Source organism: Vombatus ursinus, unplaced genomic scaffold (genome assembly GCF_900497805.2).
Source record: "Vombatus ursinus unplaced genomic scaffold, bare-nosed wombat genome assembly UNPS02009205.1, whole genome shotgun sequence".
Classification (NCBI taxonomy): domain Eukaryota; kingdom Metazoa; phylum Chordata; class Mammalia; order Diprotodontia; family Vombatidae; genus Vombatus; species Vombatus ursinus.
This window is the reverse complement of record NW_020948983.1, coordinates 59,945,428-59,971,950: the sequence shown is the minus strand read 5'-3', so window position 1 is coordinate 59,971,950 and position 26,523 is coordinate 59,945,428. Positions and strand designations below refer to the sequence as shown.

At 37.8% G+C, this 26,523-nt stretch overlaps 1 protein-coding gene across 1 annotated transcript in view; it reads right to left on the bottom strand.

The window, feature by feature from the left end:
- Positions 1-1,252: 1,252 nt before the first annotated feature.
- The window catches only part of GLCE (glucuronic acid epimerase), a 150,137-nt gene continuing 124,866 nt past the window's right edge, over positions 1,253-26,523 (bottom strand). Inside the window, exons 3-5 of the mRNA XM_027851846.1 lie at positions 18,096-18,691; positions 10,999-11,244; positions 1,253-5,111 (exon numbers count right to left, since the gene is read on the bottom strand). Coding sequence (XP_027707647.1) covers positions 4,087-5,111; positions 10,999-11,244; positions 18,096-18,678 — 1,854 coding nt within the window. The 5' untranslated portion in view covers positions 18,679-18,691 and the 3' untranslated portion in view covers positions 1,253-4,086. The remainder of the gene's footprint in view (positions 5,112-10,998; positions 11,245-18,095; positions 18,692-26,523) is intronic.

Below are 26,523 nucleotides of genomic sequence, written 5' to 3'. Positions count from 1 at the left end.
GATTAAGTGACTTGCCCAGAGTCACACAGCTAGTGAGTATCTGAGGCTGAATATGAATACATACACACACACATATGTGTGTATATACATATACACATATTATATCTCACAAAATTTTAGAAAGGAAACTAGGAGATTATTTCGTTCAATTGAGGTGAAGTTGATTTGCCAAAAGACAGACTCCGTGATGCCTGGGAGAGTTTGAGGTCTTGCACTGATGATGTAAGCAAGGATAGCCGCAATCACCATTGACAAGGAGATCTTTGAGGGCAGTGAGGAGTGGGGGCATGGGAGTTTGTTCATGGACCTCAGAGTTTATGAGTAACACTCCACTGCTTTACCCTGCAGAGTTCTGGGAAGAACACTGTTTAGTCAGAGACAGGACTACAGTTTTGTACATATTCATGAATCAAATCCCAATGGGCTGAGGAGCCTTTTTTTTTTTTTAAAATAAGATGACCAGTACTTGGTGTTGTGGAGGATAGGCAAGGACAAAAAGGTGTGGAAAAGCATTAACAGAGTTAATAAGGTCATCCAAACAGGAAAGAAAAGGGTATCCTTTCTCTTGCAGTGACGTTCTGTCTGATCATTTTGTTCCTTGGTCTGAAACATCCTCCCCTTCTATTCTGCATATCCAAATTCTGCCCCCTCTTTCAAGGCCCAGGATCAGACACCATTGTGAAGTCTCCAACTCACAATGATTTACTTCTCCCGTCTCTGAATCCTGACCCTTATTTAGGTCACGTGTGATAATGTAATGTGTGTGTAAAACCAACAATGATAATGTAATGTATGTGGGTAAAAACAACAACAGAGCACTTTGCAAACCTCACGGATCAAAGTTTGGTGAGCCATTAATTTAGCCCTGTTCCAAAATGGCTTCCCATGGGTTAGTTTGTCTCTGCATTTACATTGAAAGCTTGGGGGCCCACCCTCATAATTCTTGGGTACTCCCAAGGCCCTCAGCAGGAGTTCTAGAATGGGCGCATAGCACATTAACTAGCATGGGTCTAACAGGAAGTTATCTATTCAGAACAACTGTGGGAAGTAATGGGCTACTGCCATCGCTCAGTTACCTCATCTATAAAATGGGCTCAGTCTTTCTCTCTCTCCCCCAAACAACACAAGGATCAAATGACCCTGTGAGAGTCTTGTCCCTGTCTAGTCCTCAGCTCAGGAGCTGAGGTTCGCTTCCTCCACTCTCTCCTGGAATACGAGCAGACAAACGGAACCACTCAGGCATAGTGCTCTCAAGATAAAAATTTATTTTACAATTTTATAAAGCAGCTTTACATTAAGCACAAACGATCCATTTACTTTGTATAGAAACATAATACCTTTCTGTCTGCAAAAAATCAAGTTTTGCTGTATATAAAACTAACATGTGCACATTGTGCTTGAACTGCAAAGTCTGTACAGCTTTACAAAGGACTACCCTTTAGAAGGGCATCCAGTAAACACTTTATTGCATATTTAACACATGGTATACAACCCACATGTACAACAAAAAAGAAACAAGAGAAAAGAAAGACCAGAAGGTGGATGAAAATAGCAGCTCCCAGTGCACGGCTTTCATACACTGGTCAAGAAAAGAAGACTGCCACGCTTGTAGAGTTGTGCTTGTGTGTCACTGTTGCATATGCTCACATGCATCATGTTTCTTAGATGAAACCTATGTACAATACTACTGATCCAAAGGTCAAATGGAACTTGCATCCCTCCACTCTTGGATGATTTGATTTTACACGTGAAATGCCAAAAGAGGTTTAGGTTCAAATCAAAGTCAGCTAAAGGCAAGATCATACATACTATACACTACCGCGGTCCCATTCCCTTTCCCCAGTACCCAGCGTCACCCCCAGCCAAGCTCAGAACAAGAATGCACAGATCAATGGTTTAAATATAAGCAGCTCTCACTGAGGGTATTTATGGAGACAATTACAAATGGAAAGAATGGACAGTTTGGGGGGAACATAATAATGTAGTCTCCATATGTTTTTCCCAACAATGGTGCCACAGGTTCAGGGCCCTCTCTTAGAACCAAGGAAATCACACCGCTGCTGCTGCTATGGTAAAAAATGCAAGGTCTGACCAACAGCACAGAAACACCAACGTCATTCATTTCTGACATTTCCAGATGAAAGTCACCGTATTTCTTTTCTGCACAGAAGACAGCCAAATTGTTTAGGCACCGATATTTGTCTCCAAAGCAGTACCATAACACTCTCGTGAATCTTCCTAAACTGAACTCCTTCAGGGTGTGCAAACACATCTGGGAGAAGCCTGGAGTATTCATATTTCTAGAACAGCCTAGCTATCACAATGAATCAAATGGGGGCGGGGGGGGGGAGATTACACACAGACTTTCTGGACTCTGGCACTGAGGAAAAAAAAAAAAGCTTTGAGTTCAGAATTTTCAGACTGCAAAATTAAAAACGAATGGTTAAACAACATTGGTTGCTTCAAGCCTGCTTCTTCTCTGACCAGATTGATTTTATCTTAGTGCTGACATGCATCTTTTCCTTGGCTCATGAACCCTCTCAAAAAATTTCAACTTCCTTTTTTGAACCATAAATAAAAGAGATTTTGCAGATTGATAGGGTACATATTTGGTTTCTGGTGACCATTTGGTATGAGTAGCTAAGCCATATTGTACTTGACAGGCTTTTTACTTGGGAATTGTGGGGCATCATGTTATAACTTACAGAAATCACAGTATTGCTATAAGGCATTAATATAATGGCCTGCAACCAACCAGTTACTAATGGAATTAAGACAAAGGCCAGTGGCAAATTATATTCACCCCACCCCCACTGGCTCAATGACCTGATCAATGACTCTGAAGGCCTTTATCCATCCAGATTACACACAAGTGGGTGTGAAGAGCTATGAAATCTGCCCACATGTAGAAGCAGCTTCTCTTATCCAACTGCTGAAATATTTTTCTCTAACACTAGAAAAAAAAATTTAATGTACATCACATCAATGACTTAAAGTATGAAAAAAGCATGTATCTTGAATTTAATGCTTACACTACATTGTTCCCCCTTTATAGCATGTATGGGGGTAGGGAACGGTTATAACAATGGACATTGATTCAAAAAAGCCCTTGAAGTAAATTACTTCAGGGAAAAGAAGCTACTCAGGCCTATTAGAAGTTGAAGTCAAGTTTTTCTGCAGGTTATGAAAATTAGATTCTTTACAAATGTAGGCTGATGATAAAGTTTCACAAAGGATGGGATATCAAAATGAAGAGAATTCTTAAATATAACCTGAAATAACAATACAAAATTCCAAGCAGTGACAAAAAGAACCCAATACTATGGCAGGGGGGACTGATTGATGATCAAACTTTCAACTGATTGGAGATCAAGTTTCATCAAAACGAATGAATGCAATTGTGCAGTCAATTCTTTTCACTCTTATTTGTGCTTACAGAATGTAACTTTGAAGCCAGAAAACTGGCTTTATGTTTTTAATTTGTACATTTCAAGAAAACGATAAGCTCAAAATATTTCTCCATATATACCAAATTTAACAAATGCTCCCCCACAAATTATTCCGTAGAAAAGAAACATCTTTTAAAAAGATGTACACAGTCCACTATCCAGTTTACAAGTAAATAGACATTTACTTCATTACAGCACATGATTTTTCTTTACTCCAATTCCAACACATACATAAGTAATTTCATTTTAAAAGAGGTCACATACTAAATTTTTAGGCAAGGGCTAGACAGAAGGACTGTATGGCTATTTAACCATTTTCCTATAAGAAGAAAATGATGTTCCCCAAACTGAGTGTGAATTTTTTTTAAGGCATGTCTAATCAAACTGGACTATAGGTAAGCAAGGTAAAGGGAGTAGCCTTTATTCAGCCCTCATGCTAGAAATGTCACTTACGCTTCTCAACATCCACATCATGGAATGCAATTCTTTTGGATTACCTTTAAGGATCACTTCATTAAAGTCATCCACAAAAATTTAGCATGTGACCTTTTAAAACGTGCCTTTGTTTTGCTGTGAAAGAGTGACCAATCGTTCCTGTGGACAGCAGATGGCTGAAATGTGATTTTGGTCTCAAGCTTTAGTTGTGCTTTGCTCTGCTGCCTTTCAGGTAACTTTTCCACCGCTTGACGAACTCTCTGAAGATGGGAGACTCATCGATGGTGCTCAGCAGCTGGAGCTGGTTGATATGCGTGGTGTGATAGTCCCAGCGGGCCAGGTTGGGAGCAATGCCAAGCACGAAGTGCCGGAGGTCATAGATTGTGCCTGAGCCAGTGTCGTACAAGGGGAGCATGGCTTTCAGGGATTGCATGCCACGCTCGTACAACAACTTTGCTTCTTTCCCTAGTTTTTCCCCTGCAGTTTCTTTTAAGTCATACAGTCCAATTAAAGAATACATGAAGCCATTTAAAACAAACGAGCTAGGGGTGGTGGGATATTCTTCATACCAGTCATACTTGTTCATGAAGACAGCTTTCACGCCATGTTGTTCTGACAAGAACTTATAAGGTGCTGTTGCCCGTAAAGCTGAGTCAAGGAATACGTGGTCCTTGGTTAAAAGATAGGCCCTTACTAAGGTTGAAATCGCTTGTCCTTGGGCCATGGCAGAGTACCAGCCGGGCTCTAAAGATCTGAACCCTTCCCCTAACTTCCTTGTCACCATAATTGGCCAGCCCCCTTTTTCATCCTGGTTCTTGACCAGCCAATGACTTGCAGCAAAGAAAGCGGCCATGTGAGCTGTGGTAGAGATGGTGATATTGTCAAGGAATCCTTTCCCTTTTGCAATTAACCTAACTACTTTCTTAGGCATTATTTTGGTCTGCTTGACAGCTTTTGTGTTGGAGAGACCCACTCCTTTCCTCAGGTCAGTGACCAGGTCTCTAGTGACAGTGCTCCAACTAGTTCTGGGCCCAATGCCATAGTAAATGTCTCTTTCTTTAAAAGCAATCAGCTGAGTATTTGAAACATAATGCACTGTGAAGAGCTGGTTTTTCTCCGTGGTCTCCAAAACCACAGACACACTCCCATTTGTCAGTAACTTTAGGTCAAAAGAAATAATGAAGTCTTTTGTGTTGCCAAGCTGTAGAGAGACGCCCTCACTGGTTTCTGGAGGGAGGACACACAAACACATACCAACAAAAGGCTAATTAGGAAAACACTCTTAATTTGAACATTTTAGTGAAATTCTTCCAGAAAACTATGCTGGGATAACACTGCTAGATAAAAAGTAAATCTGACTGCATCAAGGGTATTCAATATAATAAATTGACACTTCCATTAAAATTAACATTTCAATTTGGACATTGACTTGAAATTAACATTTCAATTTAGGTATCACTTCATTATTTCTTACTGCTAAATTGAGCATAAATAAATGATGAAATCAGTGAATCCTGAATGGCTTTTTTTAATATTAAAAAGACAAACCAACCTCTCACTTTCCCCTTCCTCCCCTCCCCAAATTGTACTAGTCATATTTTGCTGCAGAGGATTAGGAACAAGTTGCTCAGGTATTAGGCTAAACTTTTCTCTGTAACCTAATGCTGACTGATGAATAATGGTTTGTGTGTCTCCGGCAGTAACAACAACAAAATATCTAACAGACATGCTATATCTTTTGTTCTACATGGAAGACAGCTCAATTTCACTGAGAGGGATACTTTATCCACAGGTAGAGACTGTAACCTTTCCACCCCTAGTGGTTTTGTGAACGGATTTGGCCAGAAACACTAATTACCCAGTGGCTAATTTTCTGAAGATAAAACTGTTTCGAAGCCTAGCAGCACAGTTTAAGTTCGGCTGGTGTAGATTATGAGAACTAAAGGTCAGCTGATTTTATGGGATAAATGGCTACTGGAATTACTCCAAAGATGCATTTGCATCTTGCTAAGCTTGAGAACCAAGTTCAAGTTGTGTGGGTTCTGGTAGGGCAAAAGTAATTTTAGCCAGCATTTCTGCGTAACAGTCAATGTTAACTATAATAGCCTTTATAATCAAAGATTAAATTATACTTATTAGAATTCTAGTTTAATGTATTTTTGTCATGTTCTCATTCTTTGAAAATTACTTTCCTTTATACATGTATGGGTATTTTACATAAAAATAAATGACATCTACTCAGAAACATATCACATTTATTTTTAAAAAATATTTAGTAAACTTTCCTAACATGATTGATCAAATATTTCAACTAATGTAGTTACCACATTACATACATAGGGTGTCCAAAAAGTCTTTAAGCTTTAATGGCTTAAAAGTGTGCTAAGATTTTTGGGATACTCTGTACATGTATCTATGTGATAACTAGATTAGTTGGAATATTTGATCAATTGTGTCAGGAAAGTTTATTAAATATTTTAAAAACCAAAGGTGAGGCAGTTTCTGAGGAGGCGTCATCTGTTTTATTCCCAGTCCCAAAAGGGCACGAAAAGGACCATATTAATATCACTCCTTTTCTGTTTAAGCCTACAGCCTGAGCAAGGTAGATAAATCAGGAAGAGGTCTGTAGGACACAGCCCATGATCCCACTGCAGACACAATTACAAAACCTAAGGACAGGAAGGGGCCTTAGGAGGTCATCCCATACAAACCTCACACCAGAACATGAACTCGCTTCTACTAATACTCAACAAGTGGTCTTCGGGCCTTTGAGAAAGCCTCCATGTGAGAGCGAAATCTACTTTTGGCCAGCTCTCATTTTAAAACAAAAAGTCTTCCCTCTTATGCCTAAATTTACTTCTTTCCCATTTCCATCAATTATTCTTAGAACTCTGTTCTCTGGGTTCAAGTAGAACTCTTTGAAAATCTGCCACTCTTCTAAACCCTCTGTAAGTAGCATGGCTTCCAATTTTATGATTCAACTGAAACTTCTCCCTCTAAAGTTACCAATGATCTCTAACGGGCCACATTTAATGGCCTTTTAAAAATTCTCAACCTTCTTAACTTCCCTGTAACACTGCGGATCGCCTTCTTCTCCTGGATACTGCTTCTTCTCTAGGTTTTCCTGACTATTCTCTCTTGATTCTCCTCTTACATGTCTGACCACTCCTTAATTTCCTTTGCTGGATCTTTACCTGGGTTATGTCCACTAAATGTAGGTGTCTCCTAAGTCCCAGGCCCTCTTCTCTTTTCTCTCTGGACTGTTTCATTTGGTTATCTCACCAGCTCCCATGGATTCAATGATCTCTGTGCAGATGATTGTTGCATTTATGGATCCAGTCCTAATCTCTCTCCTGGTACCTCTTCTTGTATTACTAACTGCCTTTTGGATATCTACAACTGCCAGGTCCAGTAGGCATCTCAAAATCAACAGTTCCAAAACAGAATTCATCTTTTCCCCCAAACCCTTTCCTTTTCAGAACTTCTCTATTATTGTCAAGGGTATCACCATCCTCCTAGCCCCTAGACTCACAATATCAGTGTCATCCTTGACTCTTTGCCTGGCACCGACTCCACACATCCAATCTGTTTCCACATTTTGTCTTGCTGCTCCTACCTCCATCTCTCTTACGTGTCTGTCCCCTGCTATTCTAACATAGCTTTCACCCTTGAAGAGGCCTTCATCATCTCATATCTAGATTTTGGCAGTAGCCTTCTGGTTAGCCTCCATCCCCCACTTATCTACAGAAGTGAGTTTCCTGTAGCACAAGCCTGAGCACATCACTGTCCCTATTCAATAAACTCCAGTGGTTCTGTTACCTGCAGGGTCAAATAGAAAAGCTTCTGTTTGGCTTGGAAAGCCCTTCACAACCTGGCCCCTATAATCTATCTAAACCAACCTCTTGTTCCTTGCACACAAATCTGTTTCCTGACTCCAAGCCTTTTCACTAGCAGCCTCTCAGACCTGGGACACCATCCCTCTTCGGCTCCTCCTGACTTTTCTGACAAGACTCAGCTCAAACTCCACTTTTGGCAAGAAGTCTTTCCTGGTACTCTCTATCTCCCATCACCTCTCATGGTATATATCTTATATGTACACAGTTATCTCAGTGCTGTCTTCTCCACTGGAACATGAACTCTCTGAGGGTAGGGATGGACCATGCTTTTGTCTTTGTGTCCCCAAAACCGAGCACCCTGCTGGACACTTAGCAACTGCTTAATAGATTCTTGTAGACTGATAAGACATTTAAAATATAGACTCAATCTGGGAATAATATTTCTGCTACATTTATTTATTTTTCAGTTTGGGCTCTTTTCAATTGAAGGAGAGAGTGATCTTGTGATTTCAGGTGTCTGTTTTGTTCTCTTATAATTCTGAATAAATTATGATAAGTTTTCAACCATTGTGGGGATTTATATTTTGGCTTTTCAAAAATACCATATGACCCAGTAATCATTTTTGTTTTTATTCTGGAATAGTTTCAAGTCATATCAGTTTTTTTTTTATTAATCCATTTCTTCTTTGAAGAGGCATTATTCTGTCCTTCACCTATTTTCCCTCAGTAATTGCTAAAAATTGTATTTTTTAATATATTGGATTTATTCAAACATCATATGAAAGCATTTTCATTAATAAAGTCACTTATGAAACCAAATTAATTTTATGCAGCATTTCCCTCTTTACTAAGACAGACTCATTAATAAGGATGTAATGTATTTTTCTCCACTAATCAATATCCATTAGAATTAATGAGCCCATTACTTGAAAAAGACAATAAAGAAATTTTCACTAGCAATTTGGGCTTGCTTGTCTCGAAGGGAAAAGTTGTCAAGAACACCCTTGTGTCTTTTTGGAAGATAAATATTCAGAGGAGGAAAGGTTATGGATTTCTTTTACATTCTCTCTTTATCCTCTAGTGAGGCCAGAGTAATCTGCTGATTGTGAAGGTTACAATACAAATCTACTCATTGTAGCCTTAAGTAATGAACTGATGAGTGCTTACTATAGTCTAAATAATGGGCAACCTTTATTTTTTATCTAATTTCTAAAACATTTTTTTCTTGTGGTGCTCTATATTCTATATAGCTTGTCACAAAAGCAGGCTTGGCTTGCAGAGAAGTTTTCTGGGTGATTTTTAGATAATTTGCCTTAGTCTGTCAGTTTATCATTTGCATAATTTAGTAAGAGCATTTTTTTTGGACTATGTTCTGCATTGAATCTACTGAAAAAAAAAAAAACTTTCTGGAATTAAATAAAAGGAAGTGAGAATAACTGTCCAGCAACAACCAAAAACCACTCCGGAATAGTTTTCAGAAAAAGGTGATACAAAGAGAGTATTTTCACCAAGCAGAATGACATTTTTTAGACTAGGTAGAGAAGAACTTCCAGTCTCTCTGCCTAATTTTAACTGTAGCTTGGTAGGTCTTCTAAAATTGTCTCAGGGTCACATGGCAAGCAGGAGGCTGTGATAAGACCGGAAGCCTGGCACTCAGCAGCCCAGTCTGCACACTCTACACTGAGCTGCTGTGTAAGCTGAGCATTTTTGACTTGCCTTTTTGACAGTTTCATCCTCAAAGTAGAGGGAAGTGATGAGAGGATTGCTATTTTAGACTTAAATGTGACCAGCAAGGAAGAACTGGTTGGTTAAGTGGTAGTGATAGGCAACCTGGGCAAAAAAAAAGTGACTAACATCTTAAAATTCATAACAGCCACAGAAAGAAACCTTAGGCATAGTCTACTAGGAGCTCTGGACAAAAAAGTTCAGAGAAAAGGAAAATGAATACAAAAGTGATGCCTAAAAGAACAGTGTCTATGATAAAGCTCAGCATAACTAAGGGTGGCCAAAAAACAGGAAAAAGAAAAGAAGGAAAGAAGAGATCGGTAAATGACTGATAACCGATAACAAAAAGCTGCCAAGGACTGTGGGATTGGAAAGGACAGAACAAAAATGGCTGTTACTTAATTGATACTCATGAGAAATATGAATTTAGGAAGGGAGCATCCAGTTGCCCTTGATTAAATTCTGGTCATTAGGGACAGATGAACTATATCCTAGGGCACTGAAAGAATTGAAACTTATGATTGCTGACTGTCAGCCATCTTTGAAAGGTTGTGGAGACTGAAAGTGGTACTGTAGGATTGGAAAAGGACAAATGGCATTATGGTCAAAAAAAAAGTAATAGAATGGAATTTGCATTATAGGTCAGCGTATTGGACTTTAATTCTTGGCAAACTACTAGACTATGATTATGGATTCTTAATTAGCATTTAGAAAATGCTCACAAAGAGGCAAAGACTAAGTCATGACAGACTAACCTTATTTCTCTTTTTGACACTTTTACTAGTCTGGTAGATCAGGAAAAGGCTATAGGTATAGTTTACTTAGATTTTTTAGCAATGCATTTGACAGAATTTCTCCTCCTATTCTTGTGGAAAGTATACATGGACTAGACCACACAAAAATATAGTTTAGGGAAACTTCTGTAAATCAGATCAATTCTTTTATTGGGAAATTTAGTGATATCTTCACCAAGAAAAAAATTTTTTTTGAAAAAAGTGAAATAAAAATAAGGAAAAAAATCTTAAAAAAAAAACTGTAAGATCACTTTTCTTTATTCCTAGTTTCCTTATTTAAAATGAGGGAGTTGGGCTAAATGATTTCCAAAGTCTCTCATAGCTCTCTCTCCCAGAGTAAATATTCTGTTTCATAAGCCCCAATTTTTAAGTTGTTCCTTCTTAAGGAAATATCTCGTTTGATGCCTTTTGGGTGTTTACATATTTACTATTCCTACTTAGAGGTGTTAGAATTGATTGGTGTATTTGTTCAGTAACCCTCAAGTTCCTTATGGTAATAGCTAGGGTATTTGATATCATTACCGTAAATTATGATAAATTAAGATTTTGCAGACTTAGAATGCTGGATATATCATATGTGTTGGAAGTATTATAAATATAAACATCAAATAACTGTAGAGAGAAAGAAATGAGGAAATAATTCGACAGTAATCCTATATCAAATCCACATGAAAAGAACCATCTTTTTTTTTTAAAGCTTTATGTGCTATAAATCTTATCTCAAGAGTAGCAAACATTCTAATATAATAAATAATTTACCTGGAGCAACAAACTGTTTAACATTGGTGAATCTAGACTTATCAGCCACATTAGCCATGAAGCAGCCCTTTGGCACAGTCCAATCACTAGGCCGACTGTGTTTGTCCTTTTCTTCTGCTGTTTCATAGACCTCAATGTGAGGGGGCTTCTCAGTCAGATTCTTGCTGTAATGACTTAAACCATACTGCGCAATCTGGATTGGGTAAAAATAGCCTTGAGGTCCCCACTGGGTGGATAATGGTACACCTATAAAACGGAGAAATAAAATGTGTCAAAACATTTAAAAACCAGATTTGAATCCTATTCCTCACTGTTTTATTACGGTGTTACCAACTTGCAGTCAATGATTCAGATCAAGAAGAAAACCATGTTCTAAAAAAGTAAATTATGTTGTCTTTATAATTATTTAAACTTTTCTCTATGATATTTAGCTGTTGATAGCATCACAGCACTACTGGTAAATTAAGTGATCTTTTAAGGACTCATCATTTCTTCCTGGGGACCATTAATCCTATCCAGAGATATTATGTTTTATATGACTCAGCTTCATACACTTAAAAATTTTGTGCATGGAAGCAAATACCTAATTTTACCAAAGATACTCATCATAAGACTTTACAATGAAATTTTATTGGATGCCAAATGTAACAATCTAGTTACTTCCTCTTCTTTTATCAATGTCAAGGTGAGGTCTAATAATTAAGCATATCATTTGGTGGTTAAAATACTTGCTAAAAACATGAGCCATGTTCAAGGAATTTAAAGACTTGAATACTGTCAATGACTTTCAAAGAGTGTGGACCTTGCTCACAAGCACTTGCTTTTTTAAAAGCAAGTTGAAAAATATTTTTTTTAATAATAAGGGCATTTAAAACATATGAGGGTGGGTAAGAAAATGTAGTATCTTAACTGTAATGTCCAATTTCTGAGTTAAACCTTTAAATGTGTATACTCTGCATAAAATGAAATAATATGGAGTGCTATACAGATGTCAGCTATTTTTATTATTACTTTCCACCATTATAATTCCTTAAAAATATGACACATTGGCAAAAATGTGGTATATGTATGCCCATCCATTTGATATCATGTACCACACATGTGATACCTATGAGAAAGTTGCTCTAAAAAGAGTAGGCATGAAACTGGCTGGATAATATTAGCATAAAGCAGAAATTGGTGATGAACAGTTCTCATTATTTAGTGATTAAACTTAGAAGTCAAATTCAGGCTTGAAAAAGGAAGTAGAATGGACAAAAGAGGAAACAAAACAGCAAGAGAATATGTGAGGTGTTCCATAATTTAGGTTCCTGCCCAACTTTCTCTGACAGTCCTGGGTCCATTTTCTGCTAATAAAGGGGAAAAAAATGGGACCAATGCCATGTCCTACCTCTACCCATTCTAAGTTACTAAGGGAAAAAAAGAGGCCTAAACAGCATATAAAGGTTGACTCCTCTGCCTTAAAAGGAGACTTTCTCTTTGGGAACATCAGACCTTAAAGAAACAATTCTTAAATACTATTATCATAGAGGTACCTCTGCCTATGGCTTCAACAGCAAGTCGTTAGTGGTAATAGAATTGGTTGGGAACCAGCAAGGCTGTAAATTTCAGTGTCACTTCCAAGATACACTTTAGTTTTAAGGAAATTAGTATTGAATCATCCTATGCAAATCCAGGCAGAGGCCTAATATGTTATGATCTGTTGGCTGCAAGCTGACTTCTTCTGTTTTCTTGCTCCCAAGGTAGATTTTTCTCAAAGTTCTGTTGAACCTGTGCTAATGTCTGCATCTTAATTATCACGTGATTTTATACAAACTCATTAAAGAATAGCTGCATACTCTTCACTTCATTACTCAGAGCCTCAGTTTCCTCACCTGTAAAACTGGGATAATATACTACCTACTTAAGAAGATCATTGTGAAGAAAGTGCACTGTAAACCTTACAGCACCAGATAAATGTGAATCATCATCATTATTATTATACTGCATGGATGTCTGGGTTCTCAACAATACAAATCTGTAGTGATGGATAGCAGGAATCAGTGATATTGAAATGAGCAAATGTGCCATCTAGTGGCATCTTACTCAAGTTTTGGATGGGTTGGTACTGGTCTTCTAAAGGGTAGAAAAAATATTTTCTAAACTTATAAGATTTTTATGTTTTATTGTCTATTTCACAGACAATAAATCTAGAACTGGAAGAGAACTTGGAGATCACCTAATCCATCTTTATTTAAAGATTAGAAAACTGAGGTCTATGTTACATCACCATAAAGATAATGGTTTATTAGGAGTTAAAAGTTTGTTTTTGGTTGAACAATCTTATAAGGTAAAAGTGAAACAATAAAGAAACATAAGAAAACCAAAGAAGTTCCCCAATCTACCTTGTTTACCAAATGAAAATGTCTTCCTTCAATGTGGTTAATAAATTGGGTTTGAAAAGTAATTTTTGTTTGCAAATCATCAATGAAAAGGTTTACTCCTGAGTAACCCTCTAGTTCTGTTTATTAATAAGGAAAGATTGGGTGCTTTTGCATAGAGTAACTCTTAATCTACATAAAAGCGATCAATGAGTAAATTAAGGAGGTTGAGAAAGTAAACTACTAACTATGATTCTCTGGTAAAAATAGAATAAGAAATTCTATGTCTGCCACTATTTTAAAACTGTTGATTGAGCAATGACTGATCTCGTGCTAGGTGCTAATACTTGAGGCTTGGTCCTTCTCTTCAAGGAGGCTCACAAGCTAGTTGGGTACAACACAGCCATGAAATGATAGTGGACAATATAAGGCAATTTCTAAGTATGTGATATAACTTGATAGTTCAGAGGAAATAGAACAGGATAGAATAACCAGAAAAGAGTTAATAGGAGGAGGACGGAGCTGATAGAGGCTTTGAAGGCTGTGCAGGCTTTGGTTAGATAGATGAAAACAGAAAGGGCATCCCACGTTTATAAGAGGTCCAGTCTGGCTGTCTCAAGAATGATGCGCATGAGTTCTAGCAAATTAAAATGGCCAGGAAGATGAAGACCAGGTCATGGGGATCTTGAAAAGTGGTAGAAAGTTACCTTCGATGCAGTAGAAAATGGGGGAAACCACAGAAGGTTTTTGAAGAGGTGAGGGACACAATCTAAGTGGTACTAAAGAAAAATTAGTTCAGAAATAATATTTAGCAATATTTTAAAAATGGAAAACACAGTATTTATACAATTGAGTATTTGATTTTTACAAACTCACTCAAATAAATTAAAAAGCCACCATGTAGATGTTTAGTCCATGGCTCATCAAACCTTTAAGGTAAGAAAAAGGAACATGTTTCAGTAGACAGTGGCAGTACTAAGTCTGGAGCTCCAAGTCCAGCAGTCTCCAACCCCCTATGTAAGGATTAAAAGTAAGGACCATTGAATTGCCAATGATTTAAATTACATCCTCTATTGCATTAGTTATATCATCAATTATATCACCTCTTTGACTCTTTTGAGAAATACTGAAATAACTCGATACTTTATTACATAATCTAAAATATAAAATTTAATTTAAAAAAATTTAATAAGCATTTATTAAGTGCCTACTATGTGTCCAGGCACTGAGTTAAATGATTTGCAAATATCTCATTTAATCCTCACAACAACATTGGGAAATAGGGTCAACCATAGGAACTGGCTCTCATTCTTTTTTTTTTTCAAAGAATCACTCCTAAGAGCCAACATGTTTTAAATAGCATTATTCAACTTTTATCAAGTTTTTCACTCATATTATTCTAATAATTTAATCTAATTATTGATTTTAGGGATGAAATTTGGTCAAAAGAATGTAGCTCTTCTATTCTTATTCTTTTATTTATTTGGCATTGTTGGGGAACGATCTATTTCACATAAGTGAATTTCCCAGTTACCTAGTTTTTCCCCTTTTAAAGTTTTCTAAACTCTTCTTACTGGTTACATACTGTCTACAGCCTTTCTTAATACCATTAACTGATCTAGAAACAAACACAATGCTAGTATATGCGAAAGCTTGTATTAGGAATAATGGGATGGTAACTACAGTAAGTGTTGGAAATGGGATAGTATACAGGTATGCTCAGAGATACTGTTGATGCACCTAAAGAAAATGCTATTCAAAGTGTGAAGAAGGAGGAGCAAAAAAAATGTAGTTCTGGGGTGTGGAAGGTGATTCTGCTTAGTAAAAATATTAAATTATTCCCATTTTCTTCCAGTCTATAAACAACACATGGAGAGGGGAGGTAGGCAAGATGAATAGAGATGACTCTGTGGAGATCAAGGCCCGGTCACAGCTAGCTAATTTGTGAGGAGAGAAGGCTTTCTGACCACCACTATCTGATCTGAGTACTAGACAACTAACCAAATGCCGTTATCACAGGGCAGGGCTACAATGTGTTAAGGATATCTAGAAAATGCTGATAATGTTTAGGGAGATATTTATGTCTGTAACCACTTCCACATTTTCTGGAAAAGAAGAGATTGAACAAAATTTAATATTTTCCAATGATTCATAGCCATCATTTGATCAATTAACGTGCAATACTACAAAGTTGCACTCCTGGACTGCTCAGATACGCAATAATGTGATCCTGACACCAAAGAGATCACCAGGCTTTTAGAGTCATTGTACCTGCATTTAAAAAAATAATTTTCCTTGCTTTTAGGTTGCAAGGTGCCACTCCCCGCTGCTGGCCATATGCCTAGCTTTAAAGATCAGTCCTGCCTCCTTCTAATAAACTCTAATTCTTCTGTGGGATGGGAAATTGGGTAAGCAACTTTCTTAGAACTATGCCTAAAATTTGTACCAGGAGGCTACGAGTGAGTCCCTGAAGTCAAGCATTGTTTTAGAGCTTAAACTTGATGACATCTATTCTTGTTACTTGAGGGTCTTTTTTTCTTAAAGTTCTTTCTGGATTTTCAGCTATTATCCAGAGAGTCAAGGTTGCTGGGTAAGTAATTTCAGAAGTGAGATGTGACTGTTGCAGTGTTTTGTGCAGCTGAAAGGGAAGTTTGTGTAAAATGAAAATAATTTTTAATCACCTAAGAGAAGGGGAAAGAAAGAAAGGGAAAACTGGTTCCTTTTTTGCCAGGCATTGCCCTGGCTGGGTTCATAACATTGAGATGGAAAGAACCTTATAAATCTTGTCTAAATCTCTCATTTTACAGATGAGGAAACTGAGGCTCAGGAACTCATCCACTGTTACAGAAGGATAAGTGGCAGAGCTGAGATCTGAATCTAGATCTTTAACTCCAAATCTGGTACCCTTTTTATTACATCATGCTGTCTCTTTGAGAAAGCCCTGCAATGAGCTGGAATTTAGATTTGAGCTGATAATAGTGCTTTTCTGGGGGCTGTCAAACAGGGGAATGCCATAATGAAAGCAGTATTTTAGGAAGATTAATCTGGCAGGGATATGTAGGAAAGGGAAGGACTAGATGCAGGGAGGTCAGTTAGGAATAATATGGTACTTTAAAATTTACAAAGCACTTTACATACATTATTCCATTTAAAGCTTCACAAGAACCCTCTGAGATAGGTACTAAACGTTTATGATAGCTATTTTCCAGATGTGGAAATAGGCTCACGGAGGTTTGGTGACTTAATTTTGCAGTCACAAAGCTAGCATCAGGAAGTTACTGCAGTAATTCAGGCACAAGGTAATGAGGGTCCAAGCCAGGGATTTTTAATAGCTTTTTTATGTCATGATTTCAGGGGGTAACAAGACCCTCCTTGACCAAAAAAATGTCTATCACCCCTCCCCCTTTGGCAGTCTGGTAAAGCCTATGCTATGGGTCCCTTCTCAGAATGTCTCTTAAATGCATAAAAGAAAATATACAGGATTATAAAGGAAACCAACTATATTGAAATACAGTTATCAAAATATAAAAAAACCAAACTTACAAGTCCTAGGTCAAGAACACCAGGTAGGTCTAAGCTACATTTGTGGGGGTAAAAATGGAAAGGAGGGCACAAGTCTCAGGAGACATTATGAAAGACTTCAGAGCACTTGGCATTGTGGACTAGCACAGAGCAGCCTGCCTTGGAGTCAGGAAGCCCTGGATTTAGGTCTTGTCTCTGACAAATACTAGCTATATGACTATGGGCAAGTCACTTAACATCTCATTTACCCCAACCAACTTTTGAAAACATAAGGTGCAGGAGCTGTCTTCAACAGAGGCTTGGGTTTCTATGCTATAAGTTCCTTATATCGGATGAAAACACTGGTTTAGGAAAAAGAATAGCACCTGGTAACTAACAAATTCTCGGTGAAAGGACAGAAGGAAGTGGTAAATGATTTTGAAGGTTTTAAGCCTATGGCTGTGGAAGAACAGGGGGCGCTGTAGTGGCAAGATATTCCCAGGGAAGTAGGGAAGATTATATAGTTCAATTTTCTGACATTTGTAGTAGTGGTGGGGGACACGTAACTAGAGATATCTTTTTATTGGCGGTTTGGAATATCGAACTGAAGCTGAAGCGGGAGGTCAGGGCTAGCTGAAAGAGATAAAACTATTTTTTTGATTTTTAGTTGAATTCATACTTGCGCATGTCAACTACAGCATTGTAACAAGGTATTTTCTGCCAAGTACCAAAAAGCTCTTTTCACTCTGACCCTTCTTCTCTCCCACTTCCCACCACCATTTTCACAACCTCTTGTGGTACTCCCAATGCGTGCTCCCCTTCCCCCATCAAAGTGAAAACCTGTCCTTTTCCCCAGATTAGCAAGGGGCCTACATCTGTTTCTCAAGGTGACATCAACCTAATCTGATAAACAAATCCTACGTTTTAACAGTGGCCTTCTGGAAACATAACACCTAAACTCAAGAGAGTAATTTATGCAGTGTGAACTTCAGGCACTGTGGTAGGGTGATAGGCATTTTTTGGTCAAAGAGGACCTTGTTACACCCTGAAATCATATCATGTAGATGGCTATCTAGGGCACTAATCTGAGCTGAGGAAAGATTATTTTTTCTCTGCAAGTACGACTGTTGAAAAGACTGACGGCCATAAGTCCTTTAGTTCCTGTTAAATTACAACTTGTCGTTTCGTATCGTCCAAAAGAGCTGGGTAAGAAGAGTTGGGCGTAGTGACACTAACCTTCAACACCACTTATGCACTTGACTCTGTCTCGGACCTCCACATTGTAGCCTTCGAAGGACATAAACACTCCATCAGGGTGATAAGGTGCTCTCTGTGCGTAGACTTTGGAGTAACTGTGAGAGAACTCAAACCGATCATAGCCATCATACTGGACCATCTTCCCATAAACTTCAAAATATTTCTCTACCCAAGTGAAGGGGAGGAAGATCTCATTTCCTTCTCGCCTTCCTTTAATTGTGTGTTCATCATTGATCAGACAGTCAATTTCTTCATATTTGAGTCCCAGAATTTTGTTCCCATGACTGTTGAAACCTCCAACTACAGGGGGAGCTTTCTGCTGCTCCTGCGGGGATGCTTCCTCTGGCTGCTGCCTGGCCGCATGGTTCACACTGTCGTCGCTCTCCGAGGCAGCTGCTCTTTTTTCTAATCCATCAGCTCTCAGACCGTTATTCCAGGTTCGTGGAAACTGAACAGCCTTATCGCTGGAACACTTATTCCACAGCAGGACTGTGACCAATGTGAAGAGCGCACAGATGACAATCAAAGTCTTATAGTTGACCCGAGCTGCCAAGCAACGCATATTCAGACCATACCTATTAGAAAGGAGAAAAACAAAAAGTTCATCAAACAGCAATGGTGGGTTATATTTGGCAAGTAGATAACGCGATCAGATTTATGATTATTAGACAATTTTACAACGTTATGCACCTCCTGACAGAGAAGTGACGGACTCAAGATGCAGAATGAGATCGAGTTCTTTGGACTCGGCCGATGTGAGAATTTATTTTGTTTCACTATGTGTATTTGTTACAAGAGTTTCGCTTTCCCCCCTTATTCCACTGCCCTCCTATAGGGAGAGAGAGAAAATAAATGTTAACTGAAATTAAAAATAAAAAGATTATTAGACATTTGTATGGGGAAAGTGATGGGAAATTATATCCAGGTTTCCTTCTTGTGAATCTATAGGTCAAAACAACCCCAAATTCGCAGAAAAATGGAACCTGGACCGGGAAGTCTAGTCTTGGCTCTGCCAGCTATTAGTCATGTTACCTTGAGTAAATCAAACTCTCTGATTTTCATTTTATTTGTAAAATCACAGGTTGAATTAGATGATTATTCAGATCTTTGATGAGATAAAATTCTATGACACTAAGGGACATTTTCCTAGGTCTTTCCCATTCAAATCAAGGGAGCAGGGAGAATGAGAGGGAATGAATTAAACTCATTTTTCTGACTAGCAGGAAAGCAAAAATGTTTTCCCACTGTCAAAAGCTAAGATAATCAATCAACAAGTACATATTAGGTGCCGAAGGGCAACTATGTGGCACAATGGATTGAGTGCTGGACCCTGCAGTCAGGAGGACCTGAGCTAAAATCCAGCCTAAGACACTTACTAGCTGTATAACCCTGGGCAAGAAACTTAACCCAGTATGCCTCAGTTTTCTCATCTGTAAAATGAGCTGGAGAAGGAAATGGCAAATCACTCCAGCATCTTTGCCAAGAAAACACCAAACGGGGTCATGAAGAGTTAGACACGACTCAACAACAACATTAGGTGCCTACTATTTGCCAGGCACTGTATTAAATGTAGACGACAAAAATGCTTTCCCCTAAGGAAGCTCACATTACTCAGTCTCATATGGGAATACTTAGTGTTATCAGCATGTGGTTGAGCGATGTAAATAAACTTTTAAGAATTTACAAAGGATGCATGTCTTTTCATATCAAAGAATAAAATGCCTAGGCAACTTGGAAAATGCTCATGCACCACATTCCATCTAGTGGTTAACATTTCTTATTGTATATATTCTATTGGTATCTTATTATTCTGCACACATCCTTGTCCTCTAAACTCCTGGGGAAATAGCCAAGATGCTGGAATAGGAGGAAGCAGTAGCCCCCAAACGACTCTACCAAAGGTTTAAGGCTATCAGACTGAGAAGTGACTAGGAAACCTAAGAAGAAACTACAGTGGGGCATCTTTTGAGCCTAAGAGCCCAGATCTGACCCACAGGCAAGTGAACAGGGCAGGAACTCTAGAACAGGGCTGGGCTGGGATCTTGGACTCGGCCTCTGAGTGGGGCTCCACACAGGGGGTGGAGGAACGGCCAAGAGAGGCCAGGCCATAGGGCTACTGGTTGCCCAGAGTGAAATCCTGAATTTAATCCTTGGCCCAAGACACAGCTAGGCCAGGAGCACAGTCTCTCTGATCCTGCTGAGCCTTTTCAGCTCTTTAACAGGGGCTGGGGCCAGCCACTCTTTACCAGAGAACCACCCAGAGGCAAGACCGCAGCTGTGTTGCCTGGACTCAAATCAGCCTGGAGCCTGGAAAGCCCAGGAGGGCAGTAATCAAACTGAGCCCTTGATCTAATTGCACAGGGCCTGATAAAAGTCTGTATCCTTCTAGCTCAAGCCAGCCCTGTGATCCTTAAAGAGCAAAGTACTCAATATGTAATGAAAGGATAAGACAGGCCAGGTTCATAGAAGGCCACAACAGAGCCACCAGAAATGTGCAGAGCATTGTCTTTACCCAAGTCCCAATCCCGGGAGAAAGGCTGGACAAAAAGAGATAAAGTGCTATTTTGATGCTAGAGATGCCCAATATAAAAACCCAGAATAAGAGAGTAACTCCAAAATATCTATAGGTAACCTAAAATTCCTCTTCTAAATTATATGATAATTTTAGTTTTTTAAAATCGTTATTTCTGTAATAAATAATCTTGAAACATCTTCATAAGATTTTTTTCCATTTATATTTGGTGGTCTTGGGGGCTCATAAAGATAAAAGTATCTGTAAAGCTAAAAAAAGAGACAAAAAAATTCTAAAAAAGAAACTTAATAGATTTATTCCTCTGCAGAAAAAAAATTAAAGTATTAATTGCAATCAAACATTTTCAGGTGCCTATTTCATGCTAAGCACTGTGTTAGGCATTGCAGGATACAAGGAGTCCCTTTCTCTAATGAAGCTTACAACCCAGCAGAGGGATACAACATACAGAAATCACTGAAACACGAAGTGGAACCTACTAAGTACACTAGAGGAAAGCATAAGCAAAATGCTATTTGAGCATCAAGTAAGAAAAGATTCCTTATGACTAGGGTTAAGAAGCAGGGGTCTTATGAAAAGTAACATTTGAGCTGGGTCTTGAACAATGGATATGATTTCAACACTTGGAAGGGTGGTTAAAAAGAAGGGAGGATTCTGGGTACGGACAGAGGTTTAGAAGCAGGACAACATGGGGCAGGGACCCTAGAGATGGTGAGCAGTCTGGACTGGCTGAAGCATTAAACTATATAGAAGGAGACAGTGTGAGATCGGGTTGGAAAGGAGAGATGGTGCCAGATTTTAGAGGGTCTTGAGTTTGGTAGGCATTAGGGAGTCACAGAAGCAACTAAGAGATTTGCTTTGTTTAGCTCTGAAGAGCAATACTGCTTAACTGGGTGAGAGTTACAGGGAAGGCGAAGATGGTTTAGTGTAAGAAGAAACTTTTGTTAATAATTAGAGTTGTTCAATAATGGACTGACTATCTCTCGATGAATTCTCCATCTCTAGAAGTCTTTAAACAGAGACTAAAAGGCGATTTCTAGGGACACAAAGATTGACCTTTGACAAGATGGAGATAGAAAAGTTCAAACAAAATCTGTCTCCTTTCTAAAATCACCCAAGAATGTCAAGAAAATGTGCGAAATGAAACAGATTCTTGCTTCACATAAAAAGTCTTTTCAGAATTTGTTTCTGGAATGGGACTCTCTGAAGTTTCTTCCAACTATCTAAGTCTATGAAGGGCTTTGAGCAACAGTGACATAAAATCTGTACATAAAGAAAAAGAATTTGACGGTGGAGTAGAAGATTAGAAGGAAGAGAGGCAAGAAGGCCAGCTAAAGCCACAATTAAAGTCAAAACTTGTACTGACAAGGTGGCAAAGGAGTAGGAAGGCTCATCATGATAACGGGATTGCCAACAGTCAGAAGGTATACTTAACGAAAGAGAAAAACAAAAGTGAGTACAATGTAAAGGCATTTAGATTTCAGTTAACTTGGTTAACTTCAACAATTAAGTACAAAACTTATTAAGTTGCTAAATTAAGTGTAAAACTATGACTAAACTGGATGATGATCAGGTGACCTTTATAAGGGGATGTCTTTTAACTTATTCACTCATTCATTTGTTCATTTATTCATAAACATGACTCTCATCCAATCACTCTATGTGTTTGTGTGTGTATGTTTATGTGTGTGGTGGTATAGGGGAAGATTTTGTACCAATATCCCAAGCTGTCCCAGATCTTAGGTAACATTAAGATTCAGTGAGTCGATTAAAATATGGAAATGAAAAGATATACTTTATTTGAAAAGAAGAGATTAAAGGTCCGAATAAACTGAGGAAGGATCTCTTTGATTTTATATCTCTAGAATTCAGTACACAGTAGGTACTTAAATGCTTGTTCATCTGAACTGAAGAAACCAAGGTCAACAGTGACCTAATTCCCAAATGGTAATATTTGTGGTAACTGAGGGAACCCTTATACTAATTTTAAAGGATAACATATTGTCAGAATCAACGAACTTATGGTACCCACACTGTCAGACAGAAAAGCCCTATTCAAAGTATTTGACTGTGACCAACAGAAATTTTCTGCAAAGGATTTTTTTTCCTGTAGACTAATATAGACTAATATTTATAAGTGAGATTCTAACATTACTCAAAACATTCTTAGTCAAGGTTACTTTAACAAACCTATAATGGAATCAATGAATTATATCTCACTGATTTTATGTTTCTATGCTAAAGCACCATCTGGGCATTTCAAACTGGACTTTAAAATGGTACATAGCCATTTTCTAAGGCCCAGCTAAATACAAGCTTTTAGAGAATATCAATTTCTATGTAATTGCATTTTATGCAAATGTTAACAAAATAATAAATCCAATTTTCTACATCAGCAGATAATTTTAAATGATTATTCTTTTAAGACGACCTCAACGAATAAGCTTTACTTGCTTTATATGAGGGAAGTAATATTTCCAACTCACTTTGGTCCAAACAATAAAAACACACATTTTAGTGAAACCATCTGTAGTGAGAACATTATCAGTATAGTCCTATTGCTAGATGACTAATCGTCAAGAATGATTAAATATTATCCTTCACATACAACAGGCCCTAGATATAATTTCATTTCTGAATTTGGAGGCCAAGGAACCATGGGCACTTTTATTATAAATAAAATTTATAAGAGAATTAAATCCTAGAAAGTTATAGGTGCTAACATAACCCCAACATTTTGAAATGGGAAAATTCTTATCCTTTGCCCTTAAGTAATCCAACAGTAGTGTGGCATATGAGTGGATCATTTACTTTTTCTGTCCATTATTTAATGTCTACCTTACCATTATCTTATTAATCATTTTCATACAAACCATTACAGAAAATTAAGATAGTCTCTCCTCGATATGGCAAGATGCGTGGATACAGAACAAGCCCAGTTCTCTGACAACTATTCCAGGAAAAGATTCAAAAAAAGAAAAAAAAAAGGATAAAGGGGAAAAAATTCATTATCCCAAAAATTATTAAGAAAATTAAGGAAAAAATGACAGTGAATACATTTTGCCAGCCTAGATCTGTACAAAGAAACAAGAAGAAATCTGAAGGCATTAGGAAAAGGGTCTGGATAGAGCAATCCCAGAAGCTTTCCAGATTAGAAAACAAGGAGATCAGGGAAGCCAGAGACTAAAGCTGTGTGATGGGTCAAATGCAGCCCAGAGTCTAGCCAAGGATGCCTGGAGTCTGCATTGGTGGTCATCTGCCTTGGAATCAGGGAAAAGAAGGAGAAGGAGATGAAGAAGATGAAGAAGGAGAAAGAGAAGGAGAAGGAAGAGAAGAAGAGAAATTACAACGAATGAAGAAATAAAGGAAATTATTTTGCTCAATTATACGTTAATAAAACTAAAATTTTGAATGAAATAAATGGATATAAAAAAAAATAAAACACCTGGCTTTACGGAACAGGAAATAGGGAATTAAAATAACTCAGTCTCAGAAAAAGAAACTCAACATGACATAAATGAACTCCTAAAGGGAGGGAAAACCTCAATCCTGATAGATTTACAATTGATTCTATCAAACAGGTGAAGTGCAATTAATTCCAATATTGTATAAATAAATATTTCAAAAAATAGGAAACAAGGGGATTCCACCCACCAAATACCTCTTCTAAAAAGAAATAAAATTTTAATACCTAAACCTGAGAGAGATCAATTAGAGAAAGACACTAAAGGCCAATTTCCATAATGAATATAAATTCAAAAAATTTAAATAAAATATTAGTAAAGACGTTACAGCGACACATAAAAAAGATTCTATGTTAAGACCAGGTAGTATTAATACCATGAATAAAGGTTTGGTTCAATATCAGGAAAACTATAAAATAACAGGCCATATTAATAACAAAACAATCAAAGGCACATAATTATATTAATAGACACAGCAATACAAGAAAAAAATCAAAGGAATAAGAATAGGCAAAGAGGAAACAAAATGTTCATTCTGCAGATGATATGATCTGATGTTTACTTAGAGAATCTTACAGTCAACTAAAACACTTTAGGATAGTAACAGGATATAAAATAAAGCCATACCAATCAGCTTTCTTATACATACACATATGAAAATATGTATATGTATTTCCATATATGTAATACATATTCTATTTGTACACATAAATACATAAGTAACAAATGTATTCATATTACTAACAAAACCCAATATGAAGAGGTAAAAAAAATTTCCATTCAAAACTACTAAAGAATGTATAAAATATTTAGTAGTCTACTTATCAGGACATACAGGAACTATATGAATACAACTATGAAACATGCTTTACAGAATTAAGAGAGATCCAAATAAGTGGAGAGACATTAATACTACTCATGGTTGGTCATGACAATATAATAAAAACCACAATATTAACACATAATACAATTATTGTATTAGTGTATTATATTCTATTATTAATATAAAATATAATATAATAAAAATTACAATACTACCTAAAATAATAACAGTACTACCTATTCATTGTGATACCATTCACTCTACCAAAGGATGACTTTGAGGAGCTAGGACAAATAATAACAAAGTTTATTTGGAGGAACAAAAGGTCAGGAGCCTTCAATGGAAATAAATAACACAAAAATGTGCAGGAGGCACAGCAGCACCAGATCTCAAATCACGGACACTACACAGCAGCAATCAGCAAAACTATTTAGTGCTGGTTAAAAAACAGAGAAGTCAATCGGCTAAAAAGATTAGGGATACAACAAAGAGCTAAATGATCATAGTAACACAGCGGTAAACCCAAAGACTGTAATTTGTGGGGTAAATCGATCAATAAACATTTATTAAGCTCTTACTACATGCCAAGCACTGTGCTAAGTGCTGGGGATACAAAAAGAGACAAAAGACAGTCCCTGCCCTCAAGGTGCTTGCAATCTAATGGGGGAGGAGGAGCATGGCACAGGGACGATAACATACTAACAAATACATGCGAAGCAAGCTATAGATGGGATAAATAGAAAATAATTAACTAAAAGGCGCTAAAATGAAGAAGGGTTCAGGAAGGCTTCCTGCAGAAGGTGGGATTTTAACTGGACCTTAAAGAAAACAAGGGGAGGCCAGGAGGCAGAATACAGGAAGAAGAGCATTCCAGACATGGGGGACAGCCAGAGAAAATGCCCAGAGCTAAGAACCAGAGTCTTGTTTGTGGAACAGCCAGGAGGCCAAGGTCACTGAATCAAAGAGTTACCTGTCAGGGAAAGGTAGGAAGGGGCTAGATTATGAAGGGGTTTGAATGCTAAACAGGGCATTTTGTATTTGCTTCTGGAGGTGATAGGAAGCCATTGGAGTCTGGTGTGTGTGGGAATGGTGGTAGGGGTAGGGGTGGTGTGCATGACATGACTGGACCTGGACTTTAGGAAAATCCTTTTAGTGTTTGAATATGGATGGATAGGAGTGGGGAGAAACTTGAAAAAGGCAGCCCCACCGACAGGCTACTGCAATATTCTAAATGTGAGGTGATGAGGGCCTTTACTAGCGTGGTGGTAGTGTTGGAGAAGGGGGCATATTCAAGAGATGGTGCAAAAGTGAATTGGACAGTCCTTGTTAACAGACTGGATATGGTGTGTGTGTGTGTGTGTGTGTGAGAGAGAGAGAGAGAGAGAGAGAGAGAGAAAGTCCTATTGCTCAAGAATGACTCCTAGGTTGTGAGGGACTGGGAGGATATTGTTTTCTACAGTAATAAGGACGGTAAGAGATGGGAAGGGTTTAGGGGCAAAGATAGTGAATTCTGTTTGGGCATGTTGAGTTTAAGATGTCTACTGGACATCCAGTTCAAGATGTCTGAAAGGTGCCTGGAGATTTAACACT